Genomic DNA, 27818 nt, shown 5'->3' with positions numbered 1-27818 from the left:
AGGTATATGTAGTGCACAGAAATATTCACATACAGTGCAATCACACACACACACACACACACACACACACACACACACACCAAAGGGGAAAAAAACAAAACAAAACAACAAAACCTTTCCAAGTTACTTTGCAGAATTTTATTTTCATATAAATCCTGTGAAATTTGTTAAGATTTAAGGCATTCACAAGTTTCTTATCCTTATTTCTATTGTTGTGAATTCCAGATAACGCTATATCACATTATTTGCAATGGTATTTTTCTCAACAGAGTGAATTTTTTGGTGTCTTCTAAGATTCAAAATCTGAATAAAGGACATATCACATTCTTTGCATTTGTATGATCTTTCTCCAGTATGAAGTTTCTGATGTTTTTTAAGATGTGAATTACGGGTAAAAGATTTGTCACATTCCATACATTTGTAAGGTGTCTCTCCAGTATAAATTTTCTGATGTTGCCTAAGAGTTGAGCATTCAGGAAAAGATTTGTCACATTCCTTACATTTGTATGGTCTCTCTCCAGGATGGACTCTCTGATGTGTCCTAAGATGTGAGTCCTGGGTAAAGGATTTGCCACATTCTGTACATTTGTAAGGTTTCTCTCCAGTATGTATTTTCTGATGGCGTTTAAGTGCTGACAACTGATGAAATGATTTTCCACATTCTCTGCATCTGTAAGGTCTCTCTCCAGTATGAATTCTCTGATGTATTCTAAGATACGAATCCAGGCTAAAGGATTTGCTACACTGCCTACATTTGTAAAGTTTCTCTCCAGCATGAATTTTCTGATGATTTCTAAGATTTGAGGACATATTAAAAGATTTGTCACATACCTCACATTTGTAAGGCTTCTCACCAGTATGTATTCTGTAATGCCTTTTAAGATGTGATGATTCAAGAAAGGACTTACCACACTCTTTACATTTGTACAATTCCTCTAAAGAATGTGTTTTCTGATGTCTTCTAAATGATGAATAGTGGGTAAAGGATCTGTCACAGTCATTGCATCTGTACGGCTTCTCTCCAGTATGGAGTCTTTGATGTGTTTTAAGACTTGAGTACTGAGTAAAGGATTTTTCACAAACGTTGCACTTGTAGGGTTTCTCTCCAGTATGAATTCTCTGATGCTTTGTAAGAGTTGACTTTACAGTAAAGGATTTGTCACATTCCTGACATTTGTAAGGCTTCTCTCCAGTATGAATTCTCTGATGTTCAGTGAGGCTTGAGGCAGTACTAAAGTACTTCCCACATTTGTCACACTGGTGTGGTTTTTCCGCAATACAGTTTGGTTGTTGCAAAAGACTACATGCAGATGCAAAAGAGTCATCATATTTTTCAAGCCTGTGCTCTTTCTTTGCATTGTAGACTCTCTGATCTTGAGTAATGTTGGGACACATATATAAAGATCTCTCACAGTCTTTAGATTTGCAAGGTTCTTCTCCAGTGTGCATGCTTTCATGTCTATCTGAATTTGATGAGTCAATAGAGTCATCCCTATGATTACTGCATCTGTAGTTATTAGAGTTTTCTGTAGTTTCACTTGTTCTATAAAATGCACATGTGGAGGGGTCATGAAGCACTTTGCCAAGCTCATTACACTGACAAGACTGCTTTTCATTTTTCACATGGTGATGGTCAGGATCACATATGCAATAGTTCTCTGAAAATAAGTACAGATCAGATTAATAGGGCTTATTCCAAGATTAAACACTTGATAAATGATTGTCTCCCTATGTTCTCTTAAAATAAAATAAGTCAACTAGCAACTATTTAGAGTTCCCAGTAGTCAACTTTCTTCATCACTGTAATTTATGGATTCTCTCAAATACAGAGTGATAGCCTTCAAGGAAACTGAAACAGGTAATTGCAGAATCAGTAATTTGTTTTAGGCTAGAGCTTACTGACTGATTATACGTTTCTATTTTTAAGTATTTTTTCTCAGAAATTGATGAAGTGGAGTTTATTCCAATCCTAAATTCACAGTGTTTACCTATTAATGTATAGCTAAAGATTATAGTTCAGAATACCCAATTCCTTTTAAGATTAAAGGCTTATTGAAAAGCATCAAAGGGTTTATTTTTTCCTAAAAAGCACATTAGATTCTCCAAAAGTAATATATGCAAAGCAAGTATTCTGCAAGATAATATAGTCTCTAGATCAGCAGTTCTCAACCTGTGGGTCATGACTGTCTGAAAATACATTATTTCCGATAGTCTTAGAAACTAAGACATTGCTTAGTAGCAAAGTTATAGTCAAACATTAGTAACAAAAACAATTTTATGGTAGGGAGTTAACAAAACACAAGGAACTCTATTAATGGGTTGTTACGGTACCAAGGTTGAGAGCCACTCACTGTTCTAGATCATTTGGGAAGCCAGGGCTTATATCTATCCACGACTGACATGCATGCAAGGAAGGCAATTACAGAATAATCCTAATTCATGGACTCACTTTAGATGTAGAATTTTATAAAATCATTCCAATCTACTATCAACAAATAAAATTGTATTTTGTACTAGTATTAGGTCACCATAATTCAGGTGTAATAAGACACATCTTCTAACAATTACAACAGGTAATCCCTGGGCCAGGACACTAAGTTCAATTATCAGGAATACTTTCCAGTGGAATTGAATATTGCAAAAGCATTCTCAGTTCTTTCTTATTCTTTCACTTGAAGTCATTGCTGTTGTTCTGCTCACTCAGTAGCTTACCCTAGACACTGCTATTCTCTTCTCTCCACATGCCAGAGTAATCTGATTTTTTTCCAGAAGGCTGGCCAGGCCTACCTGGCATACAATAAACCACGTGTTCTGTGAGACAATCCATGAAACATGCTAGAACTTTTAGAAAGAATGTAGGTGTTTAACACAGTACTGTGGCCAGTACATGAAGAGAACACATAGTAGCAAAATATAGGAACCATTTCCCAATTGGTATTTACTGTCAGAATCTTCAGCATATGTAGGGAAAGTTTTCAGTTTGTATATCTTCAATTTTTCTTGCAACTAAAACAATGTCAAATGTAATGCAGACATCGAGCTTTAAGATGTGAGTGGAAATATTATATGCTATTGGTTTCTGAATGTCTCATGGAACTGAAATGAAGGGTGTATGACACTTATAAAATGGAGAAGAAATAGAAAAAAAATACCAAGATAAAGATCTTTTCTATTACCAAATATTCCCTAGTATCCTGTTGTTTTCAAGACAGCCTAACAGAGAGTTCACAACCTATAAAGTAAATACATACAAAGCCTGAGTTAGGAATTCTACAAGCAAAATGTTCTCACCCACATAGACCAGGTTGCTGTAATTCTCCAACATCACATCAATGTACAAAGTCCTCTGAGCAGAGTCCAGGCATTCCCACTCCTCCTGGGAGAAGTCCAGAGCTACATCCCATAGTGTTAACAGACCCTAAAACACAAAATACAGTTTGTGTTTCTACTGGACAGAGTGTGCTTTCCTGGACATAAGGAGACTTAAGGAAATTTGGGAAATAGATGAGTAAAGACAATTATTAAAAGATGTTTTTTTAATATAGTCACATTCTATAATGGGTTTTCTAACATTGTGAAAACAGAATGACACAATAGTCTCACAAGCAATATATAACACAATTAAGGTCTGGACACTATTGTGGGAATCTGACAGCCAACTGTATTGGGTGGTTTGGCCCCATGGGCATAGTCTTTTCTGGGTGTATGTGACAGGATAAGAACTGAAGTTGAGGGTCATACACCCTGTTGGATGGTGTGGGAGCTGGCAAAGTTTCACTCTGGAGCTTCCCCTTTAACCTTTGATAACGAGGTTATGGCAAACAACAGAGAGCTGTTTTCCCAGCTGGATCAGAGGAGCAGCTGGTGATGCAAACTGGATTCCTCTTCCTGTCTTGCAATAATTGTGCATGGATTTGATACTAATAAAAGTATTCCCACAATGCCATTTAGCCAATAAACACCACTCAGAGATCAACTCTGGGCCACTAACTACTCAGGACAATTCAAAGGTGTCCACCCTCTTACACCACTCCAGTTACAACTTCAGATAAGCTTTACCTACTACTCAGAGACTGACTATAAATGTTGCAGTTAGTCTTCATAAGACTTAGTTTTATACGGTCCCACGCGATACCATCATCTTCCCCAGACAACAGGAAGTAATTTGAAAAACATGATGACCCCTCTTCCCAATAGGTGGGGTGGGTGGTTTTGTTTTTTCTCTGGGTTACAGATAATTATCATCTGGAGGGGATTGGTAATAAGTTGCTAGAGGGCCAGGGGTGGAACAACAGAGATTATCTTGGTGATCTTATTTGGAATAAAAAAAGGAGGATAAATATGATAGGATAATAAGGTAGATTATAAAATCTACTTTAAACTAAAAAAGCAACCATTAGTTTTAAATAATTTATATTGGTATGGATTCTTATATATTGATAAAAATTCAAAGTTATTTTTGTTATAATGTACATGTTTTTATTCCTGTTTATATTTTGTATATATTGATACAAATTCAAAATTACTTTTGTTATTATTGCATATATATCCCTACTTATGTTTAAGATACCTCTGTATATTAACACAATGTAAGATTACTTTTGTTATACTGTATATATGTTTCTGCTTCTGTTTAGGATATTTTTACATATTGTTGCAATTTAAGGTTATTTTTGTCATATTGCATTACATTTCTACTCTGGTTAAGACTTTTTTTATACTGTCACAATTTTAAGATTATTGTCCTTATATTGTACATATGTCTCCATTTTTGATGAGGTATTACTTTTACAGCTTGTTTATTTTTATATTATAAAACTCCAGTACTTAGATTATAAATAGGTTAAAAAGAATTATAGGTTAATAGTCACCCATGTTTGTCAAATTTATAGTCATGTTAGTTAGGTCTTCTAGGTGCAGAGATACATTCCAAATAGATATAGTATCCAAATAGGTAATCTTCAAACACTTCAAAGACCTACAGAATATGGCATTTCATATTTTAATAACTTAGAATTCTTTTGACATGAGACATGACTATTCCTGGAAGCATTGACCTACTTCTGTGAGGATGATAGGCAGAGATGGTACTCCATATGGAGTTTGTTCTTGGTAAATCTGGTCTATTGGGCAAAAAAACTGTCCTTGCCTTGACTCCTGACATTAAGTATACTGCCCAAATCCAGACAAGCAGGATACAAGGACAAGTGACTACCAAACTTTGTCAAGTCAGGGTAGGACAGCCCTTCAAATTTTCCTGCTTCTGAAAATGGTGTCAGATATTTGGTCTATAAGCCAAAGTTAGATGCCCCAATGTTACAGAAAAATATTGGGCAACTATCCAAGCAGCCAGTTATTTCCGTCATTTCTCACAATTTTTGGAATTCGCTTGTTTGCACTTCATGCTTACTCAGGTAATACTATTTTCCTTCTCAGGTCTTTGATAGGGTTATAGGCTAGATAGTTACAGTTCCAACCCTCATGAATCTTAGCTAAGGATATATTAGGTACAAACGTAAGATTCTTTAGGAAAGAACAACTACTAGAGTGATTTCTATAAAGACTGCCCTTTACCTACAATCTGGACACCTAAGATGTTTTTCTTACTTGATAATTGCTTATTGGATATAGGTTTTATTATGTTAGGACCAGAACCTTCATTTTTATTTTAGACTAAAAGAGGGAAATGTGGGAATTTGACCTGACAAACAGTTGTATTGCAGAAGCTTGGCCCTATGGGTGTGGTCTTCTTTGGGGGTATGTGATTGGATAAGAACTGAAGGCGAAGGCCCTCACTCTCTCTTGGATGATGTGGCAGCTGGCAGTGCTATAGCTTGGAACTTCCCCTTTGCTTTTTGGTAATGGTACAGAGGAGGAGAGCTGGTTTCCCAGCACAACTGATGGAGCAAGTGGTGAGGCAACCAGGATTCTGTTCTTGTAATTCCTCCTTCTGTATTGTAATCACTGTGCACAGATTTGATATTAATAAAAGGTCAAACAATCCCCAGGGTTCCCACAATAGGACACAGTTATCTATCTGTTATGGATGCTGTGTTATGCTGCACAGGATCACAGTGGACATATCTCAGAAGGATAATGCGCTTTTAAATGTTTCTGAAGTTCATGCTGAAATACTAAAACTGAATCATCCTGTCTGTTCTTGTGCCTTAATTGATTCCATTGCAACATGCTCAGCTCATTTGTATAAATAGACTCTAAGTCCCATGTCATACCATTAAAGAGCAAAGGGGTAGATAGAAAAGGCAAAATTTATGATTAACTATATAGTCAGAGTGCAGAGCTAGCTACACTAGTTAGCCATAGACGCCAGGCAGTGGTGGCACACATCTTTAATCCTTGTACTTAGGAGATAGAGGCAGAAGAATCTCTGAGAGTTCAAGGCCACTCTGGGCCACACGAGATTAAATCAGTCTGATGGAGAAATAGAGCCAAGCAGTAGTGGCTCACATCATTAATTCCAGCACTAGGGCGGTGGAGATGGGAAGTGATATGATGGGGCAGAGAGGAACATAAGGTAGGAGGAGACAGAAGCTCAGGATTCCATCTGAGGTTTCAGAGAGACAGAATTCAGTCTGAGGACTTGAAGAGACAGGACACCCCATTCGGTCTGAGGATTTCATAGAGGTAAGAATTAGTGGCCGGCTGCTCTGCTTCTTTGATCTCTCAGCTTTCACCCATAATATCTGACTCTGGGTACTTATTATTAAGATTAATTAGAATTCATGCTACAAGTCACATTTGCTATAATCCAAAATTTTCTAATTTGAAGTTGACTTAGACAAATAACAGTTTCAGAAGTTTTGAAGATTTTCTCTTGCAATGAGTTACGAAAAATTGATAAAAGTTCAAAAAACACATAAAGTAATGTTTAATATACATGTCAGGGCATTCAGAACTAACACAGACTTCCTGTCAGCAAATGAATACATTAAATTCTATGACTATAGTCACTTTTCAGTGCTTTGCAAATACGATATAGCTCAAACAAGAGCTAAAGAGAAAAATTTGCACTGCTGTGGCTGAATTTTGCAGTTTCCAGCGTATTTTTCTTAGTACCTATGCTGTACTGTCTAACAACATTTTAGGTTAGTAGTGTTTATGACTGTCTTAGTTAGGGTTCCTGCTGCTGCGACAAAAAGCAAGTTGAAGAGGAAAGAGTTTATCTGGCTTATACTTCAGCATTGCTGTTCATCACTGAAGGAAGTAAGGATGGGAACTCAAACAGGGCAGGATTCTGGAGGCAGGAACTGATGCAGAGGCCATGGAAGGGAGCTGCTTACTGGTTTGCTTCCCCTGGCCCACACAGGCTACCTTCTTATAGAATCTAGGATCACAAGCCCAGGGATGGAACCACCCACCATGGGCTAGGCCCTCCCCTATTGATCACTAAATGACAAAATGCCTTACAGCTGGATCTCCAGGAGGGACTTCCTCAGTTGAGTCTCCTTCCTCTCTGATGACTCCAGCTTGTGTCAAGTTGAGACACAAAATCAGACAGTACAACTGACCCCTTATCAATAAACACAAAAAGATATCACTGGTAATCCACAACCCTTCCTTTCTTATTCATTTGCATGATATTCAATAACTTTAAAAGTCCCACAGTCTTTACAAATTTAAACACATTAAAATCTCAGTTCCTGTTGGGCAGTGGTAGCACATGCCTTTAATGCCAGCACTTGGGAGGCAGAGGCAGGTGGATGGAATTCTGTGAGTTTGAGGCCAGCCCGGTCTACAAGAGCTAGTTCTAGGACAGTTAAGACTGTTACACAGAGAAACCCTGTCTTGAAAAATCAAAATAAATAAATAAATAAATGAACAAATAAAAATTAAAATAAAAAATCAGTTCTTTTAAAATATCCGATCTCTAAAAATCCAAAGTCTTTTAAAATTCAAGTCTCTCAACTGTAGGCTTCAGGAAAATATTTTCTTATTTCAAGAGGGAAAAATAAGGGCACAGTCGCAATCAAAGCAAAACAAACTTCCAACTGTCTAATATCTGGGATCCAGTCATGATCTTCTGGAGTCCTCCAAAAGAATTGTTCACTTCTCTGACTCTACCCTCTGAAGCACACACAGTTTATCTTCTAGGTACTGGCTGGCTCCTCTCCACTGTTGCTATTGTCAGTAGTCTTCTCATGATACTGGCATCTCCAAAATGCTGTGGTCCCTTGCTGCAACTGGGCTGCATGTTTACCAAAAGCCTCTCATAGGCTTTCTTCATGGTGCCAAGCTTTAACTTTTTTGCATGACTCTTTTCAGTCCTGGACTTTCAACTGCCACCGAGGGTGCACCTTCCTGGCCTCTCATAGTGCCAATCCTCAGCTGCTCTCCATGACCCCTTGAGGCCTTCAAAACCCACTGGGTGATGCTTAGACATTACTAAGTCTTGATGCATGAAGGAGGTACAACCATGGCTGCCTCTGGAACAGTTTCTCTGTACTCCCAGGAAACACTTTACAGAAGATTTTACCTCAGTGATTCTTGTCTTTTCTTAACCACTAGTAATTTCTCAGCTCCAGCTGACCAGCACCAAGTATTCCAGCAAAGCAAAATTTTGCTTTAGTAGTTCTGTTATCTTGTTAATCACAGTTGATTTCCCAGTCCCAGCTAACCAGAACCACAAGATCTTAACTCAAAATAACAAAAGACCCTAATAGAGCCTTTAAATTTCCCTCTGAAATTTCAAAAGCCTGGCCTCCATCCTCTGTACTGATCTTAACATTTTTTAATTAATTTTTTTTTAAAAAACCCTATCTTTTCTCATTTTACATACCAATCCCAGTTGCCATTCCCTTCCCACTGCACATCCAAGCCTCAGAGAGAGTAAGGCTTCCCATGGAAAGTCAAAGTCTAGCACATTGCTTTGAGGCAGGACCAAGGCCCTTCCCACTATATCTAGGCTAAGCAAGGTGTCCCTCCAAAGAGAATGGGTTCCAAAAAGTCAGTACAAGCAGTAGGGATGAATCTTGATCAAGAGCAAAGAAGTCTCTTAGTTTCTGCTGTACATCTATCGGACTTCCTGGTTTTCATGGTTTCCATAGAGAAGTCAGGTATAAGTCTGATAGGTTTACCTTTATAAGTTACTTGACCTTTTTCCTTTGCAGTTCTTAATATTCTTTCTTTATTCTGTATGTTTTGTGTTTTGAATATTATATGGTGAGGGGATTTTTTTTTTTCCGATCCAGTCTATTTGGTGTTCTGTATGCTTCATAGGAATATCTTTCTTTAGGTTGGGGAAATTTTCTACTATAATTTTATTGAATATATTTTCTGGGCCTTTGAACTGTAATTCTCCTTCATCTACCCCTATTATTAGGTTTGGTCTTTTTATTGCGTCCCAGATTTCCTGGATATTTTGTGATGAGAATTTGCTGGATTTGCTGTTTTCTTTGATCAGTGTGTTTATTTTTTCTATGGTGTTTTCAGAATCTGAGATTTTCTTCTATCTCTTGTATTCTGTTGATTATGCATGTTTCTGTAGTCTCTGATCGTTTCCCTAGATTTTCCATATCCAGTCAGTCCTCAGTTTGTGTTTTCTTCATTGCCTCCATTTCAGTTTTCAAATCTTGAACTGTTTCCATTATCTGATTGTTTTTTCTTGGTTTCCAATGATATCATTTACGGATTTATTCATTTCTTCAAACTTTTTGTTATTCTTCTCATCCATTTCTTTAAGGGAGTTTTTCACCTCCTGTTTAAGGGACTCTATCACTTTCATAAAGTCAATTTTTTCTACTTCTTCTTGATTAGGGTGTTCAAGTCCTCCTGTTGTAAGTTCGCTGGGTTATGGTGTTTTCATGTTGTTTTTCAGAATGTTGGAGGAATTCTTGCATTGGCGCCTGCCCATCTCTTCCTCCAAATGCTCCCCGATGGATCTTCTGGTACAGGATCAGGTCCCCTTGCTGGCCTGGGACCTCACAGACAAAAGGCCTACCTTGCTTCAGGCAGGCTATTGAAACAAAGGAATTTCCACCCGGTTGCGCTCACCACCCCATCCCAGTGCCCAAGCGGGCTGAGCTGATCTTATGGTCCCGAAGAAGGGAGGAAGAAGGGAGGAGGGCACTTAACATTCTTAACATCTAAGCTTCTAAAGAATATCCCACAGAGCTCCTAAAACTCAATGGTTCTTCTAGTCTGAAGTTTCAAAGTTCTACAATCCCTCCTAAAACATGGCCTGTCACAACAATACCCCACTATGCTAGTACCAATTTGTCTTAATTAGGGTTCCTGTTGTTGTGGCAAAACATCCTGACCAAAAAGCAAGTTGGGGAAAAAGAGTTTATTTAACTTACACTCAGCATTGCTGTTTATCACTGAAGGAAATCAGGACAAGAACTCAAACAGGGCAGGATCCTGGAGGCAAGAGCTGATGCAGAGGCCATGGAGGGGAGCTGCTTACTGGCTTGCTTCCCCTGGCCTGCTCAGCCCACCATCTCATAGAATCCAAGGACCATCAGCCAAGGGATGGCACCACCCACCATGAGCTGGGTCCTCCCCTGTTGATCACTAAATGACAAAATGCCTTACAGCTGGATCTCAAGGAGGCATTTCCTCAGTTGAGTCTCTTATCTCTCTTATGACTCTAGCTTGTGTAAGGTTGATACAAAAAAAAATCATTCAGTACAATGATTCTTCTTCTATGTCTCTGAGAATACAAAGATGTTGTAGCATATTCTGTTTGAGCCATGAATCAGGAATAGAAGTATAAACCTGCAGGTCAGAGCCCATTTCCCAAATCTCCACTTTAAAATACTGCAGCTTTAGGGTAGGGGAGTAGAGCCATGGCTGCCACTGACTAGAACTGACTAGAGCAAAGCCATTATGAGGATTCTTCTTTCTGCATCAAATGTGATAGCTGATGCACATCAATTAGTCAATGTTCTCAAGACATTATGAGTCCCAGCCAGAAAAAAAAGGACTGCAAAATGGGATCCTGTTTGTGGAGAAAAACAAAACAAAACAAAACGAAACAAACAAAAAATAAAAACTTATTTCTCCTGTTCAGGAAGTTACCACTGAGCATCCTAAGCATGTGAATGATGTGAACAGCAACTCTTCTGAAAGAGTTATGAAGTTATCAACAAACAAAAGGACACATCATCACTGTACATCATCACATACAAGTAGACTAGCATCTAAATATACACACAAGAACAACAATTTCATACATACACCTGACATGTTCAGCACCCTATAGTGTGTTTAAATGTTTAGTATTTGGAATCAAGTCTTACTTAGTATTATGATCCAAGATATAAGCCTCTTAACTCCACATATTTCTAAAATGTTGTTCCAACTTGTCCATGTGTTTCGTTATGCATTTTTATAACCATGACTCAAGGAAATAAGAAATAGAGCCTACATGACACATAAATCCTGAATCAGCAATCTATAAGGATACAGTCCATCCTCTATAGCAGTTGGGCATCAATATTATTTATGGCCATATGTTACATGGAAATGTCTTCAAAATTACATGTCATAAGTGTATATGGGATATTTGCCACCACTCCCCTCCCCGAATCTTGGGAGAGGAGAATAGAGGTAAATGCTACAGAAGATGTAGAAGTATGGAATTATATTGTATAGCTGTAGTCATAAAGAGAGTCTGGTATGGGAATAAACATAGACAGGAGGATAACAGAATGGGATCGAGAACCCAGAAAGAAAACCATTAATCCATGCCCATTTAATATTTGGCAAAGAAGGAAAAGATACATTAGAAAAATACGGTCTTTCCAACAAATGGTGCTTGCAAAACTAGATTCAGCAGGAGAGTATATAGATTCTCGGTCTTTCACATTGTACAAAAATTCATTCAAAATGGACCAAAAACCTAATTTAAAACCAGACACAAAGAATCCTAGAAAACAGAGAATACAAATCAGGATATTGAGTTGGACAAGGACTTATAAATTAGGAAGAACACCAAGAGTACAGGAACTAAGTCAAGTATCAATAGCTGGAACTACATGAAAATAGTTTCTGTTTATCAATAAAAACAATCAGCAAAGCACAACAGACACCCCACAGGATGGGAGAGAATCTATACCAGCAACACTCTGAATAGGGGCTCCTATATAGAATTTATTAAGAATTACAAAAATTAAATACCACAGACATAAAACTTCCAGTCAACAAATGGGGAAACGAACTGAATAGACACTTTTCAAAGACAGAAACACAAATGATCCTAGGGTCGCTAAACTGCCACCAGAGAAAAGTAAACAAAAACTACTTTGAAATACTGCTTCAATCCAGACAGAATGGCTGTCATCAACTAATCTCACAACAAATGTTGGAGAGGATGAGCAGAGAGTGTAATTAACTGAGTACCAAGCCCAAACCCAATGAGAGAATGACCTCCAGATGGTACAGCCTCAACAGTTTATTATCTGGTGGACTCTGGCACTTCTACTCTGGAGGTAAATGCACTCCATCTGCAGAGAACATCTGTCTTTTACGTAAATTTTGTTTATGAACAAGCAAGAGCAAGGAGGCACAGGAAAAGGAGTTAGCTTGAGCTATATCACAAAACTGTTTAGGAATTTAAAATAATAGACATGACTCCAGCTGTGACCCAGATTGAGCAATTTCATATGTAATCCCTTTCCTGTGTGAGCCAGTTTGAAGGACTTTGGATGTTAGCACCTTCTTTACAACACACTAAACCTAGGTAAAGAACAATTCATCCCTTGGGTTGATTTTCTTTATTTTAGAGAAGACATTTTTCTCCTAGTTCACATCAATAGGAAGTTTTATCCATTGTTGGTGTGGGTGGGAGGGTGGTGCAAATTAGCACACTCAAATCAGTTTGAAGGTTATTAACAAATTAAAGATAGAACTAACTTAAGTCCCAGCTTCACACCCCACTATAGAGATATTCACACCCCATGGTCAATGCTGTATGCACAATACCAAAGAATTGTAATCAACCTAATTGTCTATCCACAGATGAATGGATGGTGAAAATGGTAATACTAGTCAGCTGAAATGTATAATAAAAATTTGCAGGAAAACATGGATTCATAATGTTTGGAGTGACATCATATAGTATTAGAAAAAAGAAACCATGTTTTCCTTCATATGTAGAATCTAGCCATTAATATGTATATTTGGGAAACAACATGCACGTGGGCAGAGTAGAATATGGAGAATAGAGAATAAGAAAGGTTAAATACCAGTATTGATGTAAGACTGAAAGCAGATAATCAAAGTCAGTTAGGAAAGAAGATACAAAGCTAAGTGCTTTTCTAGCTCTAATGTCACAAGGTTTTTTGGGGTTTTGATGGTAGATAAATAGATCAAGATATACTGAATATTGAAACTATAAAATCCCATGTGAGGCTCCAGAGCTTCTGTTCCTGATAATTACTCCAACTATATAAAAATACATTGATGTGTAAAGTCTTTGAGCCTGGTAAATTTCAGCATGTAATTTTGTTTGTTCACAATGTTTTTCATAATAAAGTTAGAAAAATCAGCAGCAGAAAATTAAAAGCTTTCAATGTCCCATGCTATAACACTTCTACCAAGAACAGGGGACATGACCACTGACCTGGAACAGATTAACTGGAGAATCAGCCATTTCTTTCACTTTATTTTCTGTGAGTTTCTCTTTCAGGAACAATGAATAGATGGCTTGCTGACCTTTCATATTAAGGGATCAAAAACAAAAAGCAAAAATTAGTAATAAAAGCTGTAAGAGAAGAATGTCAAACCACATGAAAAGACCCAAGCAACAGAATTCTACCAGGTGTCTTGTCAAGAATCCCAAAGCCAGGAGAACATGGAACATTTGCAGCTTGAACAGAAAATCACCATCAAGAAGAGTGCTGCACAAAGAAAAACTCTACCTCAAAACTGATGGAGACATGAGTGCATTTTAAGACAGTCACTGATTAACACAGCTCATTTTACCAAAGCAACACTGTAGATAATAAATTAGAGGCAAAACATATACAGGAGAGTCAAATAGAAAGAAAATCACTTCCAATAGAATTCAACCAGCAACAACATAAAAAACAGAACCATAGGGAAGAAGAACCCTAAAAACAAACAAAAAAATCTAGCCACTCTGGAAACCAATATGGAGAATCCTGAAAAAGTTAGAGAAATCTAGCACATGACCCAGGTGTACCACTCCTTGGCATATGCTCAAAGGACTTGACATGCTATTCTACAGATATTTGCTCACCCATTTTCATTGCTGCTCTACTCACAGTAGCTACAAAAGGGAGACAACCTAAATGTCCTTCAACTGAAAAATGGGTAATGGAAATGTGATACACATAACCTTTGGAATATTGTTCAGGGATAACAAAAATTGAAACCATGAGCTTTGCAGGTAAATGGATGAGCCTAGATAAGAACATATTGAATGGAGTAACCCAGACAAAGAAAGGCAGAAATTGCACGATCTTTCCCATAGGCAGTTCCTAAGTCCACATCTTCAGATGTGAGTATAACCTGTAGAATACAGTAAAAAATAAACAAAAACTGTGGGGGGGTGGGGAATAGTAGGAAACAAGTGATCTAAAGAGGGAAATGGAAAAACAGATTTAATTATGGTGAAGGGACAGATATTAACAAAGAAGAAGAAGGATAAAATAACAGTAAGATTTCGGAAAAAGTCCATCTCCCAAAAATGACTATAATAAATATTAGTCTGTTCAGGCATATACATTCATAGTGTAGACAAAAATTTCCCATCTAGGCTGATAATGCTCCCATAAGATATTTTCTAACAAAACCACCCCCACAAGGCATGAGAAGCCTGTAAACCTCCTTCCTGGGCTTTCATGGTACCAGATGGCAACATGCAAGCTTTCAAAATAGAGAGCCAACCAACAGTCCTACTCAGCTGTGACACCTATGAACCACACTGCACGATAACCCCAAGGATGCACAAGTAATACACATACCTTAGTGGTAACCAACAGCTTCTAATTAGACTTAAGGCCCTCTCAACAAGGGAGAAATCATGCCTAGTACTGGAAACCTAGCTAGTTTCACTAATGCCAGGGAAGCCAAGGATTTTGGAGGAGAACCTACAACCACAATTTTACTAAATCAGCATAACCACTAATTTCTTTCTAAATATTTACCTTTTATTATTATTATTATTATTATTATTATTATTATTACTACTACTACTACTGACAGGGTTTCTCAGTAGCTAAAGAGTTAGTCCTGGAACTCATTCTGTAGACCAGGCTGGCCTTGAACTCCGGTATCCGCCTGCCTCTGCCTTTGTTGGGATTAAAGGTGTGCACCACCTCCACCCGGTTATCCTTATTCCCACAGATAAATGTAGTCCTCACTCTTCATCAGTGAAAGTTTGTTATGCAACACAAGGACAAATAGTCAGGCAAAATGTACACTTGTGATGTTCACTCCCCACTGACAAGTAACCAACACAATTCCTGCACCTCAGGCTCAGGGATCACTGAGAAAGTGGGGTGGGAACATTTTAAGAGTCAGACGAAAAGGATGTTTGCTGTGAGATTGTGTCTCCTAGAAATGTCAGAGAAGCTACATGCATGAACTTGAACAAACATGGCTGCCTAAACATGAGCAGAACAAGGACAACACCAAGAGACATGCTAACATGGAAAGAGAAAGCTCACTAGGCCTAAACCCTAGTCAAACACGAAGGAATTCTGAGAGCTGGAGAAATAGTCTCCCCCAGAGAAGAGTGCACCATATGGTTATCCAATACCAAATGTTCATACTTGAAAATATACAGACTGAGTAGGTTATATTTTTATGTTTGGGAATACACACAAACATACAGCAACAATGAAAGGAAAAGTTACTAATAAATAATAAATGCCTGTGTATCACCGAATCTTCATCCAGTAACTGAAGGAAGCAGATGCATAGACCCACAACTAAGCTATGAGCCGAGCTCCTGGAGTCCAATCGTAGAGAGGGAGGAGTGATAATAAGAGCAAAGGGGTCAAGACCATGATGGAGAAACCCACAGAAACAGCTGACCCAAGCTAATGGGAGTTTACTGACTCCAGACTGACAGCTGGGGAACCTGCACAGGATTGAACTCGGCCCTATGGATGTGGGTGACAGGCTTGGGCAGTATACAGGGCCACTGGCAGTGGAGCCAGGATTCATCCCTAGTGTATGACCTAGTTTTTTGGAGCCCATTCCCTATGGAGGGTACCTGGTTCAACCTAGATACAGGGGGAAGGGTCCTGGTCCTGCTTCAAATGATGTGACAGACTTTGTTGACTCAGCATGGGAGGCCTCAAACTCTCTGAGGAGTAGATGGGGGTGGGGTGGGAGGAAAGTGCTCCAGAGGAGCAGGAGAAGAAGAGGGAGAGGGAACTGGAATTGGTATGTAAAATAAAATGATTGTCTCTTAAAAATTTCAAAAACAACAAATGGCGGCAGTGCTGGCTACCCCCTCCCGCCTGCCTTCCCAGCTCCCATCCAGGTACGAATTCCTATATTTCTCCCTTCCCCCTGGGGCCATAAAATTTCCCCGGCTCAGCTGCCTTGCAAGCTGGGCCTGGGCTGCAGGCGCATCCCGGCTGGAGGCAGTTGCTGGGTCTTAAAGGCCTCCCTGAGGACAGGTGGACCAGGGGCCAGCTCAGCCACATTCCTGACCAGCAGGGGCCCTGACTTCTAGCAGAGGGCCATCTGAGGGGTGAGTTTCCTTCGGACTGGGGCAGGGTCCCGGTGAGGAGGAGCTTGGGCGTTCCCCGACCCCATAGACGCCCAGGTCGCCCTGCAGTGCTGGCTACCCCCTCCCGCCTGCCTTCCCAGCTCCCATCCAGGTACGAATTCCTATATTTCTCCCTTCGCCCTGGGGCCATAAAATTTCCCCAGCTCAGCTGCCTTGTGAGCTGGGCCTGCATTGTAAGCACATCCCGGAAAGAGGGAGTGCCTGTGCTTCAATAGCCTGCCTGAGGAAAGGTGGGCATTCTGTCAGTGAAGTCCCTGCCCAAGAAGGGAACCTGACCCTGTAACAGAAGTTCCAATAGAGAACATTTGAAGTAAGAGATGGGCAGACGCCAAGGCAGGACCTCATCCAACAATCTGAAAAACAACATGAAAACACCAGATCCCAAGGACCCTACATTAGAAGGACTTGAACACCTTAACCCAGAAGAAGTGGAAAAAAGTGCCATTATGAAAGCAATAGAGTCCCTTAAACAGGATATGAATAACTCCCTTAAAGAATTGGATGAGAAATATAACAAAAAGTTTGAAGAAATGAGTAGAGAATTAGATGAGAAATATAACAAAAAGTTTGAAGAAATAAGTAAATCCGTGAATGAGACCCTGAGAAACCAAGAAAAAACAATCAAACAGGTAAAGGAAACAGTCCAAGAATTGAAAACTGAAATGGAGGCAATGAAGAAAACACAAACCGAGAACCGGTTGGATATGGAAAACCTAGGTAAACGAACGGAGACTACAGAATCAAGCATAACCAATAGAATACAAGAGATAGAAGAACGAATCTCAGATTCTGAAGATACCATAGAGAAAATAAATGCTCTGGTCAAAGAAAATGGCAAATCCAACAAATTCTCTACACAAAACATTCAGGAAATCTAGGACACAATAAAAAAACCAAATCTAAGAATAATAGGGATTGAAGAAGGAGAAGAACTGCAGATCAAAGGCCCAGAAAATATATTTAACAAAATTATAGAAGAAAACTTTCCCAATCTAAAGAACGATATTCCTATGAAGGTTCAAGAAGCATACAGAACGCCGAAAAGACTGGATCAAAAAAAAAATCCCCTCGCCATATAATAATCAAAACACAAAACATACATATTAAAGAAAAAATTTTAAGAGCTGCAAAGGAAAAAGGTCAAGTAACTTATAAAGGTAAACCTATCAGGCTTACACCGGATTTCTCTATGGAAACCATGAAAGCCAGAAGATCCTGGATAGAGGTACTGCAGAAACTAAGAGACCATGGATGCAAACCCAGACTACTATACCCAGCCAAGCTATTGTTCACTATCAACGGAGAAAACAAAATATTCCAGGATAAAAACAAATTTAAACAATACGTAGCTACTAATCCAGCCTTACAGAGAATATTAGAAGGAAAATCACTACCGAAGAAATCCAACATTCCCAACACGGCCTACAATAACTCGAACATCTAGCAACCATTCACAAGCACAAATCAAAAAAGAAAAACACATACACTCTACTACCAAAAAAAAAATGACCTGAGTCAACAACCACTGGTCATTAATATCACTTAATATCAATGGACTCAATTCACCTATAAAGAGGCACAGACTTAGAGATTGGATACGAAAACAGGATCCAACATTCTGCTGTTTACAAGAAACACACCTCAACCACAAAGACAGACACCTACTCAGAGTAAAGGGTTGGGAAAAGGTTTTCCAAGCAAATGGACCTAAGAAACAAGCGGGTGTGGCCATTCTAATATCTAACAAAATCGACTTCAAACTAAAATCAATCAGAAGAAATGGAGATGAACATTTCATACTCATAACTGGAATAATTCATCAGGAAGAAGTCTCAATCCTGAATATCTATGCCTCTAATATAAAGGTACCCACATATGTAAAAGAAACTCTTCTAGAACTCAAGGCAGTCATCAAACCACACACACTAATAGTAGGAGACTTCAACACTCCTCTCTCACCAATGGACAGGTCAATCAGACAGAAACCAAACAGAGAATTGAGAGATTTATTGGAGGTATTGAATCAAATGGACTTAACAGACATCTATAGAACACTTCACCCAAATAGGAAAGAATATACCTTTTTCTCTGCAGCTCATGGAACCTTTTCGAAAATTGACCACATACTCGGTAACAAAGCAAACTTCCACAGATACAAAAAAATATTAGTAACTACCTGTGTCTTGTCAGATCACCATGGACTAAAATTAGAATTCAACAACAATGCTTCCCCCAGGAAGCCAACAAACTCATGGAAGCTGAACAGTCAACTACTAAATCACCCCTGGGTCAAGGAAGAAATAAAGAAAGAAATTAAACTCTTCCTTGAATTTAATGAAAACAAAGACACAACATACTCAAACCTATGGGACACTATGAAAGCAGTGCTAAGAGGAAAGTTCATAGCACTAAGTGCCCAATTAAAGAAAGCAGAGAAAGCACACATTGGAGACTTAACAGCACACTTGAAAGATCTAGAAAAAAAAGAAGCTGATTCACCCAGGAGATCTAGAAGACTGGAAATAATCAAACTGAGGGCTGAAATCAACAAAATAGAAACAGAGAAAACAATCCAAAGAATCAATGAATCAAAAAGCTGGTTCTTGGAGAAAATCAACAGGATTGACAAACCCCTATCCAAATTAATCAAACGGCAGAGAGAGAACATGCAAATTAATAAGATCAGAAATGAAAAGGGGGACATAACCACAGACACAGAGGAAATTCAGAGAATCATTAGATCTTACTACGAAAGTTTATATGCCACAAAGTTGGAAAATGTAAAACAAATGGACATTTTTTTAGATAAGTACCATATACCAAAGTTGAACCAAGAACAGGTGAACAATCTAAATAGACCTGTTAGTTGTGAAGAATTAGAAGCTGTTATCAGAAATCTCCCTGCCAAAAAAAGCCCAGGACCAGATGGTTTCAATGCAGAATTCTACCAGAACTTCCAGGAAGAGCTAATACCTATACTCCTTAACGTATTCCACAATATAGAAACAGAAGAGTCATTGCCTAACTCCTTTTATGAAGCTACAGTTACCCTAATACCAAAACCACACAAAGACACAACCAAGAAAGAGAATTACAGGCCAATCTCACTCATGAACATCGATGCGAAAATTCTCAATAAAATACAGGCAAACCGAATCCAAGAACACATTAGAAAAATTATCCATTATGATCAAGTCGGCTTCATTCCAGAGATGCAGGGCTGGTTCAACATATGCAAATCTATCAATGTAATCCATCATATAAATAAACTGAAAGAAAAAAACCATATGATCATCTCACTAGATGCTGAAAAAGCATTTGACAAAATTCAACACCCATTTATGATAAAGGTGTTGGAGAGACTGGGGATACAAGGATCATACCTAAATATAATAAAAGCAATATACAGCAAACCGACAGCTAACATCAAATTGAATGGAGAGAAACTCAAAGCCTTCCCACTAAAATCAGGAACATGACAAGGCTGTCCCCCCCCCCATACCTCTTCAAAATAGTGCTTGAAGTTCTAGCAATAGCAATAAGACAACATAAGGAGATCAAGGGGATTCGTATTGGAAAGGATGAAGTTAAACTTTCGTTATTTGCAGACGATATGATAGTGTACATAAGTGACCCCAAAAACTCTACCAAAGAACTCCTACAGCTGATAAACACCTTTAGCAACGTGGCAGGATACAAGATCAACTCCAAAAAATCAGTTGCCCTCCTATACACAAAGGATAAAGAAGCAGGGAGGGAAATCAGAGAAACATCACCTTTCATGATAGCCACAAATAGCATAAAATATCTTGGGGTTACTCTAGCCAAGGAAGTGAAAGACCTATTTGACAAGAAATTTAAGTCTTTGAAGAAAGAAATTGAGGAGGATACCAGAAAATGGAAAGACCTCCCCTGCTCTTGGATTGGGAGAATCAACATAGTAAAAATGGCAATTCTACCAAAAGCAATCTATAGATTCAATGCAATCCCTATCAAAATCCCATCAAACTTCTAAATAGACCTTGAGAGAACAATAATCAAGTTTATATGGCAAAACAAAAAACCCAGGATAGCCAAAACAATCTTATACAATAAAAGAACTTCTGGAGGCATTACCATCCCTGACTTCAAACTCTATTATAGAGCTACAGTATTGAAAACAGCTTGGTATTGGCATAAGAACAGAGAAGTCGACCTATGGAATCAAATAGAAGACCCAGATATTAACCCACAAACTTATGAACACCTAATTTTCGACAAGGGAGCTAAAGGTATACAATGGAAGAAGGAAAGCATCTTTAACAAATGGTGCTGGCATAACTGGATGTCAACCTGTAAAAAAATGAAAGTAGATCCATATCTATCACCATGCACAAAAATTAAGTCCAAATGGATTAAAGACATCAACATTAATCCGTCCACTTTGAACCTGATAGAAGAGAAAGTGGGAAGTAGTCTACAAGATATAGGCACAGGAGGCCTCTTCCTATGTAGGACCCCAGTAGCACAGACAATAAGAGAAACAATGAAAAAATGGGATCTACTGAAACTGAGAAGCTTCTGTAAAGCAAAGGACACTGTCAGTAGGACAAAAAGGCTGCCTTCTGACTGGGAGAAGATCTTCACCAATTCCTCATCAGACAAAGGTCTGATCTCCAAAATATACAAAGAACTCAAGAAACTAGACACTAAAACTCTAATTAACCCAATTAAAAAATGGGGTACCGAACTTAACAGAGAATTCACAACAGATGAACTTCTAATGGCCAGAAGACACTTAAGGTCATGCTCAACCTCCTTAGCGATCAGGGAAATGCAAATCAAAACCACTTTGAGATACCATCTTACACCTGTCAGAATAGCTAAAGTCAAAAACACCAATGATAGCCTATGCTGGAGAGGATGTGGGGTGAGGGGAACACTCATCCATTGTTGGTGGGAATGCAAACTCGTGCAGCCACTGTGGAAATCAGTGTGGCGGTTTTTCAGGAAACTGGGAGTCAACCTCCCTCAGGACCCAGCAATTCCACTCTTGGGAATATACCCTAGAGATTCCCTAACATACTACAAAAGCATTTGTTCTACGATGTTCATGGCAGCACTATTTGTAATAGTCAGAACCTGGAAACAACCCAGGTGCCCCTCAATAGAAGAATGGTTAAAAAAGGTGTGGAACATATACACATTAGAGTTTTACTCAGCGGTAAAAAACAATGACATCTTGAATTTTGCATGCAAATGGATGGAAATAGAAAACGCTTTACTGAGTGGGGTAAGCCAGACCCAAAAAGAGGAACACGGTATGTATTCACTCATAAGTGGATTCTAACCATAATTAAAGGTCTTTGAGCCTATTATTCGTGATCCTAGAGAAGCTAAATAAGAAGATGAACCTGATGAAGATTATTTAGCTATCCGCCAGGAGGTAGGAAATAGACAAGAGTCCCAGGTAACCTTGGGTGCATGGGGGGGGTGGTGGGAGGGTGGATGGAAGGGGAGAGGGTTAGAGAGAAGGGAGTAGGGGAGGAATGGGGAAAGCTCGGTGGCCTGGGATGGGGGGGGGAGGAAGGATGAATATGGGATCAGGGAAGAATATATTTCAACTAAGGAAGTCATTTTAGGGTTTACAGGAGACTTGATTACATATGGGTTCCCAGGTCCAAGGAGAGATCCCCCAGATTGTTCTCTGGACAGAGGAGAGGGTGCCTGAATCGGCCGTGGCCCATAACCATACTGATGTATATTTTGCTTATCACCATAGATTCTTCATCTGGCGAAGGATGGCGATACAGACGGAGACCCACATTGGAGCACCGGACTGAGCCCCCCTAGGTCCAAATGAGGAGCAGAAGGAGGAAGAACATGAAAAAGGAAATCAGGACTGCGAGCGATACTATCACCCACTGATACAAGGGAACGGATCTAATGAGAGTTTACCAAGGCCAGTTGGACTGGGACTGAACGAGGACGTGATCTAACCAGATTCTCGGAATTTGGCCGGATTCTCTGAAGGTGGCTGGCCCGAAGTCTTTCTGAAAAGCCATTGACTATGACACTGGGACTTGTTTCCTCTGCATATACTGGATTTTGGGGATCCAGTCTGTTTGGATACTCACCTTCCTGGACCTGGAGGGAGGGGGGAGGAACTTGAACTTCCCACAGGGCAGGAAACCCTGACTGCCCTAAGGGACGAAGAGGGAGGAGGAGAGGGAGTGGGGGGAGCGGGAGGGTGTTGGGAAGAGGGGCAGAAATGGAAACTTTTATAATTTAATAAAATTTACTTTAAAAAAAACAACAACAAATGGCTATATAAAGGGAAGATTTTGTATCATTTAGATTAAAATATTCTCTATTATCACTACTCACATAATTAGACTTAATAGAAGGCTAGAAAGAAGGCTCAATTGGTGCGGGAGAATTATCTGTATTCTGTCAATCATGTACTTTAATAAAACGCTGATTGGCCAGGCAGGCAGTATAGGCAGGAAAGCCAGACAGGAAGTAGGGGTGGAACAAAGAGACTGGGAGTATTCTGGAAGCAGAGCTCCCTCAGCCACTCCTGAGCAGATCACTGAAGAGGCAGCATGTAACTTGCCCAGCTGAGAAAGGTATGGAGCCATTATGGCTAACATAGATGAGAATAATGGGTTAATATAAGTTATAAGAGTTAACAAGAAGCCTGACCTAATGGGCCAATCAGTTTATAACCTAATGTAGACTCCGTGTGATTTTCCTTGGGACTTGCTGGCTTGTTGGGGTACTGGGCGGGACAGAAACCCCAACAAGCCGGCCCTCGTGTTACACTCAATGGTTACAAGCGCCTGTTGTTCTTGCAGAGAACCAGGTTCAAATCCCAGACCCCACACAATAGCTCTCATTTCTCCATAACTACAATTCTAGGATGCACATGATACAGTCACACACGCAAGCAAACACTTGTATACATAAAGTATATGAACCGAAATAAAAATGAGTACTAAATAATAACTAGTGAGTGAGCGAGAGAGAGAGAGAGAGAGGACTCCTAGAATTAACTTACAAAACAGATGAAAGCTTCCAATTTGAAAACTTTGCTGAAAAAACTAAAGATACTAACTAGACAAAATAGTGAAATTCTCAATATTTCTGGAAGTGGTTTATATGATCAGCTCAAACTTCAGGACATTTAAACGTCCTCAACCCTAGTCAAACACAGAAATACTAAGAGAAACCTAAAATTCATATTGATGCACAAATTCCCTAGGTACAGAGCATCCCCAAGATAATTTTACAATGCTGGAACTAGCCCCCTGTGATTCCAGACGACATTACAGAAAGCCACATAACCAACAGCATTATGGGAGTGGAGAAGACACACATTTCAATGTATTAGAGCAGTAGTTCTATAAAATGGCCAAAAGCAATGATCCTGTCAATGTCACCAAAGTACCACAAACACATGTAGCAGACTAGATGGCCTCTTTAAACAGAAGTATTGGGAAAAGTTATCTATCTGCATATAGAAACAAGGACCTGAGTTCAAATCTCTCCTACCATGCAAGAAATCAGAGCCTTCATGTATAATCTGAAACAGTGAATTCTGCAGAACAACACAAAAGGGCAAACTCTAAACAAGAGCAGGAACTGACAAATAGAATTGTGTAAAATTAAAAGCATCCAGGGAAATTGTAATAATTAAAGTTTGAAGAGACAGCCTACACAGCAGATATGTTTATTAGCTACATATTTATACTACAATGGATAAAAACCCAGAATCAAAAAAATTACAAAGAAAGCAAATGATAATATGACTGGTAAATAAACAAATAGATTGAACACACCATGCTCAACAGCAGTTGAAATGGTCAATTTCCTTAAAGTACATATTAAAAAGATCTATATTGTAGGTCATAAATAATGTAAATTAAATATGAAGAAGTTCCAATTCTCTATTTAGTGTCCACATTCTCGAGTTCCTAAACTATAATGTATTTCACTAATTTCCTGAAATGTAAATGTATATTATTCAAACAAATGATGTAAAAAGACTATAGCATTCAAAAAAAGAGATATGACAGCTGAAATTAAAACATACTTTCCACCAAAGATTTATTACATGTCTAACCAAAGATTTATTTCATATCTAAAGATCTAAGATATGGAGGAAAAAGGAATTTTTTTAATGTCATAAATAAGGGCAGCAGTAAGGAAGACTGATGATCATAAGTAAAATAGTGACAGAAAAATCAAGGCAAAAACTGAAGACAAGGAGTGGATACCAGTCACCAACCCAGGCTGCCTGGCTAAGGACACAAAGATCAAGTCCATGAAGAGATCTACCTGTTCTCCTTGCCCATTAAGGAATCTGAGATTACTGACTTTATCCTGGGCACATCAATAAAGGATGAGGTTCAAAAAATCATGTCAGTGCAGAAGCAGATGGGCTGGCTAGTGGAACAGGTTCAAAGTTTTTGTCACTATTGGGGACTATAATAGTCATGCTGGTCCTGGTGTTAAGTACTCCATAAAGACAGTCACTGGTATTCCAGGGGTCACCATCTTGGCCAAGCTTTCCATTGCCCCTATATGGAGAGGTACTAGGGGAACAAGACTGGCAAGTCCCACACCATTCTGTAAAAAAGTGACAGGTATCTGTGGCTCTGTGATGGTGCCTCTTACCACTGCCCCCAGAGGCTGGCAATCTCTGCTCTTATTAAGCCCAAGAAGCTACTGATGATGGCTGGTACTAATGACTGCTATACACTGGCCAGGAGTTACACTGCCACCCCGAACAACTTTGCCAACTCCATCTTTGATCCCATCTCTAAGACCTGCATCTACCTGACCCCTGACCTCTGGGAAAAGACTATGTTCCCCAAGTCTCCTTATTAGAAATTCACTGACCAACATGTGAAAATCCACACCACAGTCTCAGAGATTCAGAGGAACCAGGTCCACCACGTAATGTTTTTAATACAAGAAAAATAAAGTGAATTATGTCTGTTTAAAACAACTCAAAATCGTGTTAAAATGGACTATTAGATAGAAAGTTCTTTGATCAACATGGGTGCATGACACAAAACCCAGAATGCAGACATCAACAGCAGACAAAAAATAGGAGAATACATAAAACAGGTGAAAACTGGCACACTGCCTCATGTTCTTTTCCAACACAAAAAGACAGGGAAGTCTGCCTTCTCTCAGTCTCCAAGCAATTCCTATAACAATCCTATTGCATATTTTACAGAAAGTAATCCTGGAAGTGCCAAGGAAGAGAAAAGCTGTAAAAATACTAAAAGGATCAAACTTAGAGGTGATCTCACAGTATATTACAATTACAGCAATGGAAACCACTTGGAGCTGTCATGACAACAGACAGTGGCAGATATCCATGGGAAGAGAGCACAGATGGAGTTCAACAGTCTGTAAATATACTTCCTGATTCTTATCAAAATTCTGCTGGCATCATTTTCAGGAACAGACATTAACACTAACAGATAAAGAATGTGCTAGAACACCAAAAGTTTCAAGATTCTGAAAAAAAGGAATAAATCTAGAAGTCATAATTTTGATCATTTTGTAATACATTACAATCACAGACATGAAAACCAATTAATATTGGTATGATGACATGATCAGTCATGTGAATGGAGTAAGGACAGCATCACTCACGTGATCGTCAAATACAACTTTATTTGCCTCCTAGTGTCAATTCTTCCTCAGAACCTCTTTCTACACCTACAACAGGATAATCCTAAGGAGATTTTTCTCAGCGGAAGCCTCCAGAATTATTTCCAGTGAAAGAGAATGTGACAAAATTGATTTCATGTCCCACATCCACATTCACTTGAATACCTTGCCATCCCTTCACCAATCCCTCCACCATACCTGGATCCTTAACCACTGCCTCCTCCTGCTCCATCTTCCAGGGTTCTGTGTTCTCCACAGGTGATCGGGTCTGGGTGATCAGTGAGCCCTGCAAGTGACAAAGAGATCGTTCAGGCTGTCCGTAGATGTCTAACACAGTACTGGACACAGTAGATAAAGAGAAAATGAAACATGACTATGCAAGTGATTCCCCAATTGTCCTGCAGTGTCAGAATACTGAGAATATTTAGAAAGCATTTTCAGTTAGTGCCACTTGAATCCCACTTTTAGTCACATCTCAGTCAAATCTGAGGGGTAGAAATGGGAATAAACAACTGGAATGTGAATATATACACTAATAAGGTTCTGAATTAATCATGAACCAAAACTGATGGAAGCCTCACACCTCCCAAAGGGACTCACAAGACAAGAGAACACTTCATGAAATTTGTCTTTGTTCCTCTTAAGGATTTCACTTTACTCCATGAGTCTCATTCACACTTGCAGACTGGTCTGTCAAGACACCCTGAGGAGGATCAAGGGAGATGCAAGCAGATAATTCTCACCCTTAGAAACCATACTGCTGCAATTCTGCAACATCCAATCCCAGTACAAAGCCCTCTGAGCAGGCTCCAGGCATTGACCCTCCTCCTTGGAGAAGTTCACAGTCACACCACCGACTGTCAACAGACCACAAAAAAACTAAAACAAAACAAAAACAAATCAACAGTTTGAACTATCCTGTTAGTGGGAGAAAGAGGTGGGTGGAATTCTGAATCTGTTCTAGTTCAGCCTGGTCTATAAGGTGAGTTCTTGGCCAGACAGAGCAATATAAGAACAACAACAACAAAAAAGCTTAGTCATGTGTCCATGGAAAAAGTACTTTTCTTGATCCGAGCAGACAAAAGACTATATTAATTATTCAAAATGATTTTTTAACAATTGTCCTATAATGCTTGTTCCTTCCTTTCCTTTTTTTTGGGGGGGGGGCGGTTAAGACAGGGTTTCTTTGTATAGCTATTACTGTCCTTAAACTTGCTTTGCATACCAGGCTGGCAATGCAATCAAGAGTTCCACCCACCTCTCCCTCCCTAGTGCTGGGATTAAGGGCACGTGCCACCAGCATCTGCTTTACAATGGCTTTTCTAATTGTGGAAACAGTGTGAGCTGATACCCTCAAACAGCATACTTTGCTTTCTGGACTCTACTAGCAACATTCAGAACTCAGGACAAGAAGACGTAT

At 39.2% G+C, this 27818-nt stretch overlaps 2 protein-coding genes across 3 annotated transcripts in view; both read right to left on the bottom strand.

Annotated features, from left to right (window-relative positions):
- Positions 1-27185, bottom strand: part of LOC146895932 (uncharacterized) — a 64638-nt gene extending 37453 nt beyond the window's left edge. The window contains exons 1-3 of the mRNA XM_087910340.1: positions 27142-27185; positions 26597-26684; positions 13583-13674 (exon numbers count right to left, since the gene is read on the bottom strand). Coding sequence (XP_087766466.1) covers positions 13583-13674; positions 26597-26630 — 126 coding nt within the window. The 5' untranslated portion in view covers positions 26631-26684; positions 27142-27185. The remainder of the gene's footprint in view (positions 1-13582; positions 13675-26596; positions 26685-27141) is intronic.
- Positions 116-27193, bottom strand: LOC125396693 (uncharacterized). Of its 2 annotated transcripts, XM_085691748.2 has the most exons (4): positions 27142-27193; positions 26597-26684; positions 3292-3418; positions 116-1658 (listed from the first exon to the last, which is right to left on the bottom strand). In XM_085691748.2, the coding sequence occupies exons 3-4, from the start codon at positions 3323-3325 to the stop codon at positions 232-234; spliced, it is 1461 nt and encodes a 486-aa protein (XP_085547874.2). In that variant the 5' UTR covers positions 3326-3418; positions 26597-26684; positions 27142-27193; the 3' UTR covers positions 116-231. The 2 variants fall into 2 exon arrangements, with proteins under 2 accessions (XP_085547874.2, XP_087766527.1); XM_087910401.1 differs by lacking the exons at positions 3292-3418; positions 26597-26684; positions 27142-27193 and adding an exon at positions 13583-13598.
- Between the last annotated feature and the right edge of the window lie 625 nt (positions 27194-27818).

The sequence above is a fragment of the Myodes glareolus genome, chromosome 1 (genome assembly GCF_982192425.1).
Source record: "Myodes glareolus chromosome 1, mMyoGla1.1, whole genome shotgun sequence".
In the NCBI taxonomy this organism is placed as follows: domain Eukaryota; kingdom Metazoa; phylum Chordata; class Mammalia; order Rodentia; family Cricetidae; genus Myodes; species Myodes glareolus.
Note: the sequence above shows the minus strand (reverse complement) of the source record. Positions and strands in the feature narration are given on the sequence as shown.